At 71.2% G+C, this 13080-nt stretch overlaps 2 protein-coding genes across 2 annotated transcripts; both read right to left on the bottom strand.

Annotated features, from left to right (window-relative positions):
• Window positions 1-212: 212 nt before the first annotated feature.
• On the bottom strand, window positions 213-3941 carry SMPD1 (sphingomyelin phosphodiesterase 1). The gene is given in 7 exon segments (XM_050976004.1): window positions 213-564; window positions 566-771; window positions 846-991; window positions 1412-1488; window positions 1568-1739; window positions 2277-3055; window positions 3693-3941. Coding segments are annotated over 7 exon segments (1827 nt in total). The 5' UTR covers window positions 3930-3941; the 3' UTR covers window positions 213-354.
• Window positions 3942-4110: 169 nt separating this feature from the next.
• CCKBR (cholecystokinin B receptor) lies at window positions 4111-7902 on the bottom strand. The gene is made up of 5 exons (XM_050974060.1): window positions 7672-7902; window positions 6509-6760; window positions 5936-6191; window positions 5739-5866; window positions 4111-5437 (listed from the first exon to the last, which is right to left on the bottom strand). Exons 1-5 carry the CDS (start codon window positions 7820-7822, stop codon window positions 4920-4922), a joined length of 1305 nt encoding a protein of 434 aa, XP_050830017.1. The 5' UTR covers window positions 7823-7902; the 3' UTR covers window positions 4111-4919.
• Window positions 7903-13080: the final 5178 nt, after the last annotated feature.

Genomic DNA, 13080 nt, shown 5'->3' with positions numbered 1-13080 from the left:
GGTGGGACACGGGGACCACGTGCCAATCCCAACCTCACTCCCAGTGACCTTGTACTGATCCCGCTCCTGCTGTGACCTGTGCTGGCTACAGTCCTGCTCCCTGTGTAACTGTGTGCCTGCCCTGCTTCCAGTGAGACCACTCCTGACCCTAGTCCTGGTGTCACCACAACCCAGGGGCTCCCAGTGTCACCCTGTTCTGGGAGCTCCCCGGTGTGACCATGTCCCAGGGGCTCCCAGTGTCACCATGTCCCAGAGGCTCCCGGTGTGACCAAATCCTGGGAGCTCCTGGTGTGACCACATCCCAGGAGCTCGCAGTGTCCCCATGTCCCAGCCCCTGCTGCTGCTGGCCCCGGCTCAGCAGAGCCGCCGCTGCTGCCAGAGCTCCTGGATGCGCGGGAAGGGCAGCGTGGGGCGCAGGGGCCGGCAGAGCGCGGGGTCGGCGGCGCGGCCGGAGCGCAGGGCACAGAGCAGGGCGGCCTTGCAGGGCCCACCGCAGGGCTCGCGAGGTGGGTGCCCCTTGTGCAGGTGGAACCAGAAGAGCTGGAAGAGGGGCTCGTTCATCCTGCATGCGCCGCACCAGGCGGTCCCAGTCGGCCGGGAAGGCGGCGGGCAGCCCGTAGGCCTCGCGCGCGCCGTAGAGCCGCCGCCAGCGCGGGGCGGTGCCCGGGGGTGCCGCGTTGGCCTCCGTCAGGTTGAGGATGAAGGTCTCGTGGTCCAGGACCGCGTGGGAGCTCCCGGGGTAGGAGCCGGCCACCTCGTAGACGCGGTACCCTGCAGCGGGAGGGATGGTCAGCGCCGGGGAGCGGGGGGCTGTGGGGGACACGCGGCGGGGGCTCGGGGCGCACCGGGATTGAGGTTGATGTAGGTGGTGACACTCGGTGCCACGAAGGCGATGGACACAGGACGTGACAGCGTCTCCTCATCGTAGAACAACTCGAACTCATCCAGGTGTGTGTGCCCGAAGAACTGCGCCGCGACGGTGCCCTCGAACCTGTCCGCGTGGTGAGCTGGGGGGGCATCCCTAGACCCCCACCCTGGAACCCCAACCCTGACCCTCGGGTGCAGCATGTGGGGTGGGGGTCCAGGTTACATGGGCTGGGGGTCTGGCACAGGGGGCAGGCAGTCTGGTGCACGGGATGGCACACGGAGAGAGAGCCCAGGGTGTGGGGTGGAGTCTTGTGCAGAGGTCCAGCATGTGTAGGGGCAGAGGCCTGTTGTGTAGGACAGGGGGACCATTGTGGGATGGGAGTTCAGGGTGTGGAGCCGGGCTCTGGCTTGTGGGGTGGGGGTCGAGGGCACACGGACAGGGGTCCAGCACACAGGGATGGAGGCCAGGGCCTCCACGAAATGTGGGTCTGGCATGTGGAGTGGGGCACACGGTGTGGGGTCTGGGCAGGGGTCAGGCACTGACCTGCTGACAATGCGGTAGTAGTTCCAGCTCCAGCTGCGCAGACAGTGGGCTGGGGGGATGTGCCCGATGATGTGCACCTGTGGGCAGGGAGTCAGGGCTGGGCATTTGCCCAGGGCCCACCAAGACCCTCCATGTCCCCCCAGAACCCCCCCACACCTTCTCCCCATCACGCTCAGCATCTGCCAGGACCCCCATGAGCCACTGGAGCTGCCCTGCAGGGTCAGTGGCGTTGATGAGAAGCCAGAAGTTGGCCTGGGAGCAGAAGTTCATGTTGAGGGAGATGAGGCGCAGCCCAGGCCAGACCTGTGCCGTGTAGAACCCACCAGCCCTGTGTGGAAAAGGGGGAGTCAGTGCTGAGTCCCCTGAGTCACAGACCCTGCATGCATCCCATGGACCCCCAGCTCTCTGCCACACACACTGCCCACCCCCCTACAGCCCTCAGCCTGGAGCCCCTGTTATCCCACAGCCCTCTCCGTACCCCAGCCAGCCATGACCCCCTCCTTGCACCTCTTCCCCCCGTGAAGCTGAGACATCTGCACCAAGCCCCAGCTAGCCTGGTACTCCCACTGCCCCTCCAGCATGGAGACCACACTGTGTCCTGCTAGTCCTGAGGCCCCAGTATTCCAGAGTCCCCTGCTCTGAGCCCCCAGCCTGTGCTACTGCAGCTCCCAGAACACCTGACAGCCCAGAGGGCCCCAGTCTGGAGCCTCCCAGCCTGTGTCCTCTGATCCTGGTACCCAAATGCCACAGACCCAAGCCCCCAGTAGCCCAGAACCGTCCCCTCCGTGCCCTCCCACCCCCCAAGGCACAAACACCCCCCTTCCCTGGACCCTGGGCAGAGGGAGACCCCCGGCCCGGTGCCCACCGCAGGGTGTGCAGGGCGGCGGGGGGCAGCCAGTGCTGCCAGGCCTCGGCCATGGCGTCGTAGAGCCACGCTGCCGAGCGGTTGCCCCGCACGTAGGGCGGCGGGAAGGCGTTCACCGGCGTGGCCTCGTGGTTGCCCACGGCGGGGAAGACGCGCAGCGGGCCGAGGCGGGCGCGCAGCAGGGCCGTCACCGTGCGCAGCGCCCGCAGCTGGTCCCCGCGGCTCTGCTGCCACACGTCGTGCGCGGGGATGTCCCCGGTCCAGTACGCTGCCGCGAAGCCGCCGGTGCCGTTGCCGGTGCCGTTGGGCAGCTGGGCCAGCAGGGCATCGATGGTGTGCAGGGGAAGGTCGCACTTGCCGTAGGAGCCCCAGAAGCCCGCGGCCCCCGGGCCCTCGCCGGGCGCCCCGCGGCAGCACAGCGGGTCGGGGCAGGCGGCGGCGCTGCCCGGCGCGTACTGCCGGTCCCAGTGCAGGTCCGTGAGGAAGAGGATGCGGGCGGTGGGCGCTCCGGGCGGCGGCGGCACGGGCGGCCGCACCGGCGGCTTGGGGGCGGCGGGCAGGGACAGGTTCCAGTCGCCCAGGATGTCCCAGTGGCCGCAGCGGGGTCCCAGCAGGAGCCCGCAGGCCTCGGGCGGGCGCAGCACGGAGCGGGCCCAGGCGGCCACCACGTCGCCCTGGAAGAGCTGCACGGCCTGGCGGCACACGGGCGGCCGCGCCAGCCGCAGCTCCTGGCACAGCCGCGACGCCACACGCCCCACGCGGGCCACGTTCGGCTCCAGCTGCGGGGGAAGGACACTGGGATGGGCACGGCACCCCCGGGAGGGGCACGGCACCCCCGGGAGGGGCACGGCACCCCAGCTGCCATCAGTGTGCCGCACCGAGCAGCTCCCCGGGACGGCCCCTGGCTGCTGTCACTGTCGCACACTCCTCGGCCCTCTGAGCCGGATATCCCGAGGCCAGAAGGGACCCACACGGTCCCCCAGCCTCTCTGATCCCCAGCCCGGTGCTTTCCTGCCTCCGTTCCTGTCCCCGCCCCAGCCTGTCCCGGTTCAGGTTCCTGTCCCGGTTCCTGTTCCTGTCCCAGCCCGTCTGCACTCCCCCGCCCGTCCCCGCTGCTCTTCCAGCCGTCCCATCCTGTCACTCTCCCCGTCCCCGCCCGTCCCTGTCCCCATTCCCAACCCGGTCTCGTGCCTGTCACAAGCCCCGACCTGTCCTGGCCTGTCCCGGCCCCGGCCCGTCACGAGGGACTGGCCCGGCCTGTCCCGTCCCGCCCCGTCCCCGCTGTCCCCGTTCCTGTCGCCCCCGCTCTTTCCGTTCTGGTGTCCCGGTGTCCTCCTATCCCCGTGCCTGGCCCGGTGTTCCGGTGTCCCCCCGGTGCCCCCCGCGTCCCGGCACTCCCCGACCTGCCGTGCCCACCTGCAGCGCCAGGTCCAGCGCCCCGAAGAGCACTCGGCAGGCCGGGCACGACACGTTCCGCCAGCCCCAGCGCGGCGCCGCCGCCGCCAGCTGCTCCTCGGGGCCGGGCGGCGACCCCGCCGACACCGGCAGCGCCGGCAGCGCCAGCGCCAGGGCCAGGGCCAGAGCCAGGGCCAGAGGTGGCACCGGTGGGCACGGCGGCCGCGGTGACAGCGGGGCCCGAGCCCCGGCGGCCATGGCCGAGGGAGGGGCGGGGCTGGCTCGGGGGCGGAGCCGAGCGCCGCCATTTATGGGCGAGGGGGCGGGGCAAGGACGCAATGGGGGGGACCAAGGTCGGGGCAGGGCCCGCCCCCGGCGCCATGGCCGAGAGCGCCGGGGGCGTGGCCTCCAGAGGGCGTGATCGCCAGGGGCGGGGAACGTATGCAAATGAGGGAGCCGGGTCACGTAAGGCGCGCGAGGCACGGTGGGAGATGGAGTCCTGGGGCCGGCGGGGCTCCCTTGGGCTCCTCTCCCCTGTGTACGGCCACCCCCTCCCTCCGGGGCGGCACTGGGTGCACCGGGCCCGGGGCTGCCATCCCCAGCTGCTGCCGCCGCCGGGCTCAGCAGTTCCTGCAGCGGAGGGTCCCAGCCCGCAGTCCCCCGAGCTTCGCGCGATACCGACCCCACGTCCCGCCCGGTTCTGCCCCGCGGTGCCGACCCCACGTCCCGCCCGGTTCTACCCCGCGGAGTCTCCGTGCCGGCAGGGCAGGAGCGCTGGGAGCAGCGGCGCAGGTGGGCACGGGGTCAGTTTATTGCGACTGTAGCCGGGGGGCAGCGCGGGGAGACCCCGGGCTGAGCTGAGCTGGGTGCCTCGCCCTCCCTCAGCCTCCCCCTGCCCGGCCCCAAGGCTCCTCCCGCCCGCCCCCCGCTCCCACCCAGCCGGGTCACGGGGCCGCTGGGATGGAGCGGGGCGTGCTGGGCAAGCGTGTCCCGGGAGGGCGGGCGAGCGGCTGAGGGTGCAGCGGAGGGGGCACGGGGGTGCTGGCAGGGCAGGGGTTCATGCTCGGAGGGATCCTGCTGGGGGTGTCCAGCTCGGGGGGGGCAGGCACTGGTGTTAGGGGGCCTAAGCGGGGCTAGCTCGGGGGTGCCAGGCTGCTGAGGATGGTGTAGCTTGGAGAGAGAAGCATTGGCCGTGGGGGGCTCGCGGGGCCCCAGGCACCGGTGTTGGGGGGCTCGGGGGGTTCCGGCTCAGGGGGGTCCCAGGCTGCTGACGGTGGTGTAGCTGAACTTGGAGAGCGAGGCGCTGGCCAAGGGCGGCTCGTCCTCGGGCGGGCGGCGGGGGCAGGCGCGGCGGCAGCCCCAGCCCGCGCAGGTGGCCCCGAAGGCTTTGCGGAAGCGGCGGTTCATGAAGCAGTAGATGAGGGGGTTGGCGCAGGCCGAGGTGTAGGACAGCAGGTGGATGAAGGCGATGGGCGTGCCCGAGAGCGCCCGCTGCGCTGCCCGCGGGGCGAAGGCGCGCCAGGTGTTGGCGGCGAAGATGGGCAGCCAGCAGAGGAAGAACATGGCCACGATGACCACCAGCATGCGGATCACGCGCCGCTTGGCTGCCAGCTGCGCCCCCGAGCTGTTGATGCGGGCCCGGTCCTGCTGCGCGGCCGCCCCCAGCGCCCGCAGCTCCAGCGCCGCGCCCGGACGGGACAGCTGCAGGTAGCAGCCGTCACCCTCGTCGCAGCTGGGCGCCGGGTCCCCCCCAGTGCCACGCTGGGCTGTGGAGTGAGGGGGCATGGTCACGGCCACGGCGCTGCAGGGACACGCTGCGTCCCAACACCGCGGGAGGTCCTCCAGGAAGATGGGACGGGGTGCAGGGGACTCAGAAATGGCCATGGCACCACGGGGACACGCTGCACCCCGAGGCTACAAGGAGGTCCCCCGGAAGAAGGGGTGTCCCTGAGAAGCACACCACTGTGGGGAGCAGGGGTGAGGGCTCAGCCCTGCCTCTCCTGCTGGGGTGGGCACTCTGCCGACACAGGAGTCACGCCAGGTGTCACCCCCGCCCCACCCCCTCACCTGCCACCTCCCTCTTGACGTCCAGCTCGAAGCGGATGCCCCGGTAGAGCTCGCGGGAGATGAGCCCGTACGCCACCGTCATCACCACGCCCGGGATGAAGAACAGCACGAGGAGCAGCAGGACGTACCTGGGACAGGTGGCCCCGGTGACCCGGCGTCCCCTGGGGGCCCTGCTCCCCCTCCGTGCCCGGACTCACCAGAGCTGCCGGACGCGCTCGCTGGGCCAGTGGTGCGTGCACTGCGCGGGCGGCGGGCGCGGTGCGGCGGGACGCGTGCTGCTGTACACGGCGTAGGGCAGCATCAGCAGCGCCGCCAGCGCCCAGGTGCCCGCGATGACGCGGCACGCGTGGGACCGCGTCTGCCAGGCGCGCGACTGCAGCGGGTTGCAGATGGCACTGTAGCGCTCGATGGCGATGGCCACCAGGCTGAAGGTGGACACGGCCACCGAGACCCCTGCGGGCAGCGGGGGGTGTCGGCGGGCACGGTGTGAGGCTGCAGGCCCCCACCTCCTCCCAGAACCCTTCTGTCCTGCGTTCCGTGCGCCCAGGAGGTGGGGATGACACCCCAGGTATCCACGGGGTAGGGACGACCCCCCTCCCTGTACCCCCAGTACCTTCAAGGCCGGGATGAGGCCCCTCCCGCCGTGCCCCACCCCACCCAGGAGAGGGGACAAGCCCCCATATGCCCCACCCCACTCATGAGAAGGGACAAGCCTCCGTGTGCTCCACCCCACCCAGGAGAGGGGACAAGCCCTGCGTGTCCCACCCTACCCATGAGGTAGGCCACGAGCTTGCAGACGACGTCGCCGAAGATGAAGGCGCCCATGAGGCCGGGCAGCAGGGTGAAGGGCATGCAGCACAGCGCCAGGAGCAGGTCGCTCAGGGCCAGGGACAGCAGGAAGCAGTTGGTGACGGTGCGCAGCCGCCGGTTCAGCGCCAGCACGGCCACCACCAGCGCGTTGCCCCCGACGCTCAGCACGAAGATCAGCACGTAGAGCACCACGCGCACCGCCACGTCCAGCTCTGCGGGCACGGCGCTGCACTGGCACCCCGGAGGCACCACGAGGGCACCCCGGTGGCACCCAGGTGGCACCCTAGAGGCACTGTGAAAGCACTCCCGAGGCTGCCACAGAGACACCCCCATAGTATCCCGAGGGTAGCCCGGTGGCCCCCCAGACGCGTTCTGAGGGCACCCCAAAGGCGCCCCAGCACAGGCCCAGACACCGGGACACCGGGGATCCGGCGTGACCGGCGAGGGCTCGGTGGAGATCCATCAGATGAGTGCATCGTTTCCCCCCCGTGTGGCAGCCGCCGGGATTTGGGGTGAGCCCCACGCTCCTCGGCTCAGTTCGACAAGGCTGAGGGACCCTCATGCAGGTGGGTGCCCTCAACCTGCCCACCCTCCGCCTCGGTGCTGAGCCACGGCTCCCCCGGCGGCGCGGGGATCGGGCACGTCCTGCCCAGAGAGCGGAGTGACAGCCGGAGCAGGGGCCTCAGCCGGGGGTGGGATGGGGTCGTCCCGGTTGAGGGTCCGACTGGAGGTCCCGGCCCCGGCAGTGGGGCAGGGGTGCGGAGCGGGCGCTGGCTGTGTCCGTGGCGTCCCTGTCGGAGTCCCCTCCGCCCTCCTGCTGCCACCGGCGGAGCCCGGCGTGTTCCCCCCGGCAGCGCAGAGATCCGCATCGGAACCACTGGACAGTGCCGGGGCCACTGAGCTCGCGGGGATCGCGGACTATGGGTGCCGGGTGATGAGGGGCACGGCGGCGACGGGGCGGCACGGCTCGGGGACCGGGAGAACGGGAGCGCAGGGCGGCGGGCGCCGCGGCGGCACGGCGGGACGAAGCGGGGTGCCGGCGTGCCGGGGAGCGCAGGGCCGGGCACGAAGAGGGGGTCCCTTCCCGTGTCCATCCCGCTCCTTCCCCCGTCCCCGCTCTCACCTCTGGGCGCCGGGGGCCCGCGGAGGCCCCTGCGGAGGAGGTCGCAGAGCGAGCCGTTGGTCCCGTTGCCTGTGCCGGGTCCGTTCCCGGTGCCGTTCCCGGAGCGGCAGAGCATCTCCTGCAGCGACTCGTTGAGGGGCCGGGGGTCCATGGCGGGGACCCCCCCGCCTCCCCCCGCCCCTCCTCCGGCAGGAGGCACCGGGAGGCTCCGGGAGGGACGAGGCTCCGATCCGCTCGGAGCCGCCGGTGGATAAGCGGGGGCGGCGCCCGGCGCGGGGCGGGCGGGGGGGGGGGGGCGGGGGCGGCGGCGGGGGGGGGGAGCCCGGGGGGTGCCGAGGGGCGCGGGGGAGGCGGGAACAGTGGGAGCCCGGGGCGGTGGGGGACGGGCGGGGCTACGGAGAGCACCGGGAGCGGGGCTCCGGGAGTACCGGGCTGCAGCCCGAGTCCCGGGCGGGTCGGGCAGCTTGGGGGGGGCTCGCTGGGAGCGCTCTTGAGGCACCGGGCGACGGCCGCGGTGTCTGTCACCGCATCCCTTCAGCTGCCCCGGGACGGTCCGGGGGTTCCGAGCTGCTCACGGCTCCGAATCTCCGTGACCCTGACCCGTCCCCATCCCGGCTCCTTCCTCTCCCGGTCCTACAGCAGCAGCTGTCGGTGTCACCCGTCGCTGCTGTGTCCCCCTCCAGGTCACCCCTCAGCACCGTGGAACTAGTCCCGCGGCACCCCCACCCCTCGGGGGACCCCCTGAGCCCCGGGGGCATTATGTGCCCCTCTGGATCTCTGCGAGCCGGACGGACCCGGTGCCCTGGGCAGAGCCTGTGCCCTGCCATACTTACCACTGGGACCTCGCGTCCCCGTCTGTCTCCGTGCCCTGGGCAGCCCCTGTGCCCTGAGGGGACCCTCTGCCATGGGAGTACCGTATGCCTTGAGGGGAGCCTGTGCCCCCCTGGGGCCATCCATGCCGCGAGGACCTCGTGCCCCAATGAGACCCCGTGCCCGGAGGGGGACCTGCACTGTGGGGGTATCGTGTGCTTTGGGAACACCTGGCATGTCACTGGGGCCCTGTGCTCCATGGGGACTGTGTGCCCTGTGGGGACCTTGCGCCTTGGAGGGGCCCTGCACCCCAGTGGGACCCCGTCCTCCTGCAGAGCCTGGTTGCTGGGCAGGACCCTGTGCCCTGGCAGGACCATGTACTCTGAGGACAGCCTGTGCCGCCATTGAACCCTGCACTCTGTGGGGGCCCTGTCCCCAGGTAGGGCCCTGCGGGCTGGCAGGACTGCTGCAGTAAGGTCGTTCCTGCTGCCCCGTCTGCTCCGTCTGCCCGCGCGGCTCTGTCCCGCACCGCTCTGTCCCGGAGCTGCAGCCGTCCCTCGAGGCGCCGGACGCGGAGGGCCATGCGGAGGGCACTGGCCTCCAGCTGTGCCAGCAGCCGGGCTGCCCGCGTCTGGAGCCCCTCCAGGGCCGACTCCAGTCCCCGCAGCCGCCGCTCCGCCTCGGCCTCGGCCGCCAGCGCCGCCGCCTCGGCTGCGGTGTCCAGCTGGCCCATGCGTAGCAGGAGCTCCCGGCCCTTGGCCTCCATGGCAGCGCGGGCACTGGGGAACTCGGCCAGCACCTCCGCCAGGTCCTCCTTGCTCAGGCAGAACAGGTCCGAGTAGCCGATGCTCAGGATGTTGGCCGTGCGCCGGTTCCCTGCCATGTTGCCTGTGGGGCAGGGGGCCGTGAGCCCAAGGGGCCACGGGGCGGCATCGGGGCGCGGTGCAGAGCTCACCCTTGATGTTGATGAGGCTGATCTCCCCGAAGTAGAGCCCCTCGCCCAGCACGGCCAGCCGCGTGACGCCGTCCTCGGCCACCACGGCCAGGCGGCCCTCGCGGATGAAGTACATCTCGCGGCCCACGTCCCCGCGCCGGCACACGAACTCGCCGGGCCCGAAGACCTGCGGCCGCAGGCGCAGCACCAGCTGCCGCAGCACGCCGTGCTCCCAGCTGCGGAACAGCCCCACGCGCCGCAGGGCCGCCAGGTGCACGCTGGCCGCCACCTCGGCGCGCAGCCCCCGCGGCAGGTGCTGCAGCACCCGCCACTCGGCCGGCAGCTTGCGCTGCGCCCGCAGGTGCTGGTGCCAGCGCACCACGCGCCCCGCCAGCCGCCCGCCCGCGCCCCGCGCCCGCAGGTACCGCCGCACCGGCCCCGCCTCGGGGTAGAAGGCGCTGGCGGCCGAGCTGAGGTTGACGATGACAGTGCTGATGCTGCCGGTGATGGTGGCGAAGCCCAGCACGGCTAGGAGGAAGCCGGCGGTGAGGAAGAGGAGCTCCTCCTCGCGCCTCGGTTCCGGCGTGTCGCCCACCATGGCCAGGACCAGCGTGGAGATGTAGAAGCTGTGCAGGTAGCGGCGCAGCAGCCGGCTGAAGCTGGGGCAGACCCAGGGGTCGGCGCCCAGCCCCAGGCGTGCCGACAGCGCGAAGTACAGGCAGGCGTGCCAGTGGATGCCCAGCAGCAGGTACAGCATCAGCTTGGCCATGCGGAAGGCGTTGGGCCATCCCGTGCGCGTCTCGCACCGGTCGAAGGCCTCGAAGAGCCGTGACACCCGTAGGCAGCGGTTGGCACGTGCCGCTGGCACCCCTGGGACCCTCGGGACCCCCGGGAGCAGGCAGAGCAGCTCGGAGGGCAGCACGGCCACCACGTCCCAGGGGAAGGTCCAGGAGCCCAGATAGCGCCGCCGCGTCCGCCTGGCGTCCCGCACCAGGATCCCGTCCTCCAGGAAACCTGGGTGGGCAGCCAGGGCAGCCGTGGCACCCCGGGGCACGCAGCCCTGCAGGGGTGCTCCCCACGATGGCAGAGGGCTCTCAGTGGGGACCATGCAGGCGCCCAGCCTGGGACACAGGGAGGCACAGGAGCCCTGCGTGGGAGCCCTGGGGAAGGGCACTGGCGGCTCCCGGGCTGCCAGAGCCCTGAGGGGCTGAGGGGTGCGTGTGGGACTCAAGACCACCCACCCAGCCACCCTCTGTGTGGGGGCTGTACGGGGTGGGAGTGGACGGGGGTGTGTGTGTATGTGTACACACCTGCACGTGTGTGTGTCTGTATGTATGCACCTGCATGTGTGTGTGTGTACATATATGCACCTGTGTCTCTGTGTCTGTGTGTGTATGTACACACCTGCATGTGTGTGTGTGTACACGTACACACCTGTGTGTCTGTGTGTGTGCGTACCTGTGTCCATGTGTGAGTGTACACACCTGTGTGTGTCTGTCTATGTACCTGTGTGTCTGTGTCTGTGTACACACCTGCACGTGTGTGTCTGTGTACACATCTGTACCTGTGTGGCTGTGTCTGTGTGTACCAGTGTGTCCGTGTGTCTGTCTGTGTGTGCGTACCTGTGTGGAGGTGCACGGCCATGTCCAGCAGGTACAGTGCATCGCTGATCCCGTCCAGGGCCTGCCACAGCCCAGCGTGTGCCTCCTGCACCTCGGGGAAGCAGCACCTGGGGTACGAGTGGCATCACTGGGACGGGGCCAGGACACCCCCACCCCAACCCCAACCCCACTGCCTGGCACCTGAGGATGAGGACGACCCAGTTGTAAAGGATGGGCAGCACCATGAGGCTGATCCATCGGTAGTGCCAGTCCCCAGTGGGGTCCAGGCTCCAGCTCCAGGGGGTGGAAGTGCGTCTGGGGGCACAGAGGGACCAGGGATCACTCTGTCCCTGTTTGGGATCCAGGGTCCCGTCCCGGGGGGTGGCAGTGTGGCTGGGGGCGCAGAGGGACCAGGGATCACTCTGTCCCCATTTGGGATCCAGGGTCCCGTCCCGGGGGGTGGCAGTGTGGCTGGGAGCACAGAGGGACCGGGGGTCGCTCTGTCCCTATTTGGGATCCAGGGTCCCGTCCCGGGGGGTGGCAGTGTGGCTGGGGGCGCAGAGGGACCGGGGGTCGCTCTGTCCCTGTTTGGGATCCAGGGTCCCGTCCCGGGGGGTGGCAGTGTGGCTGGGAGCACAGAGGGACCGGGGGTCGCTCTGTCCCTGTTTGGGATCCAGGGTCCCGTCCCGGGGGGTGGCAGTGTGGCTGGGGGCGCAGAGGGACCGGGGGTCGCTCTGTCCCTGTTTGGGATCCAGGGTCCCGTCCCGGGGGGTGGCAGTGTGGCTGGGAGCACAGAGGGACCGGGGGTCGCTCTGTCCCTGTTTGGGATCCAGGGTCCCGTCCCGGGGGGTGGCAGTGTGGCTGGGGGCACAGAGGGACCGGGGGTCGCTCTGTCCCTGTTTGGGATCCAGGGTCCCGTCCCGGGGGGTGGCAGTGTGGCTGGGAGCGCAGAGGGACCGGGGGTCGCTCTGTCCCCATTTGGGATCCAGGGTCCCGTCCCGGGGGGTGGCAGTGTGGCTGGGGGCGCAGAGGGACCGGGGGTCGCTCTGTCCCCGTTTGGGATCCAGGGTCCCGTCCCGGGGGGTGGCAGTGTGGCTGGGGGCACAGAGGGACCGGGGGTCGCTCTGTCCCTGTTTGGGATCCAGGGTCCCGTCCCGGGGGGTGGCAGTGTGGCTGGGGGCGCAGAGGGACCGGGGGTCGCTCTGTCCCTGTTTGGGGTCCCTCTCCTGCGCTCAGCCCTGCTGTCAGTGGCTCTATGGCGCAGCCAGCCCTCCAGTACCTGTGGGACTGAGGGGGTCCCTGCGGCGCCCCTACCCCCAAGCCCGCAGGAGGCGGCCGTGCCCCGCTCACCCCGTGGCGTGTCCGGTGCCGGTGCCAGCCCGGGCTGCGGCCATGGCTCCAGAGCTGCTGCCGGGCTGGAGCCCGGCCCAGCGGTAGGACAGAACGGAGCCGAGGGTCCCGGTAGGATCCTTTTCAGAGGGGATCCTGTGCGTTCCGGTGGCCGGGGGTCCTGCGCACCTGAGCACCTGCCAGGTGCTGCCGCCCGCCCCGGTGCCAGGCGCGGCTCCTCCAGGGGACGGAGCCACGCGGCTCCTGCGACACCGGTCGTGTCCTAGCAACGAGGGGTCCCCAGGGTACCCGCCGGCCCCTGTGACACCTGGGCGGAGGCAGCCACCGTGCCAGCTCCGCTGGGCACGCTGGGGCACGGAGCCGTGGCCAGGTGTGCGGGCCCAGGTTAGCTCCCGGAACAACAGCCGGTGCCAGGCAGCGCCTAGTGCAGGGGCGGCGGCGGCTCCCAGCACCTGGTACGGGGCTGCCTGGCACAGGGGTGCCCAGTACAAGGTTATCTGGCACAAGGGTGCCCAGGCCCAGGGAGGACCCGTTTCTGGGGTGCCCGGGAGAGGGGTTCTGGGGGGTCCCGGTACCGGGGTGCTCGATTCCGAGGTGCTCAGTTCCGGGAACTGCAGCCTGCAGGGCTTTTCCCGTGCAGGGTTACTGAAGTATCCGGTTATCCGGTGCAGGGTTACCCGGTACTGGGGTGCGCAGTTATGGGGGGTCCCAGTA

Source organism: Serinus canaria, chromosome 1, assembly GCF_022539315.1.
Source record: "Serinus canaria isolate serCan28SL12 chromosome 1, serCan2020, whole genome shotgun sequence".
NCBI lineage: Eukaryota > Metazoa > Chordata > Aves > Passeriformes > Fringillidae > Serinus > Serinus canaria.
This window is presented reverse-complemented; position numbering and strand designations above follow the sequence as displayed.

What these genes read in the sequence shown, in the direction of transcription:
- CCKBR (XM_050974060.1), bottom strand. Translation starts at nt 7,822, where the DNA reads ATGGACCCCCGGCCCCTCAACGAGTCGCTGCAGGAGATGCTCTGCCGC. An exon ending in GAGCGCGTCCGGCAGCTCTG is followed by an intron (nt 5,867 to 5,935) that starts GTGAGTCCGGGC and finishes CACCTGTCCCAG; the next exon opens with GTACGTCCTGCTGCTCCTCG. An exon ending in CGTCAAGAGGGAGGTGGCAG is followed by an intron (nt 5,438 to 5,738) that starts GTGAGGGGGTGG and finishes CTCACTCCACAG; the next exon opens with CCCAGCGTGGCACTGGGGGG.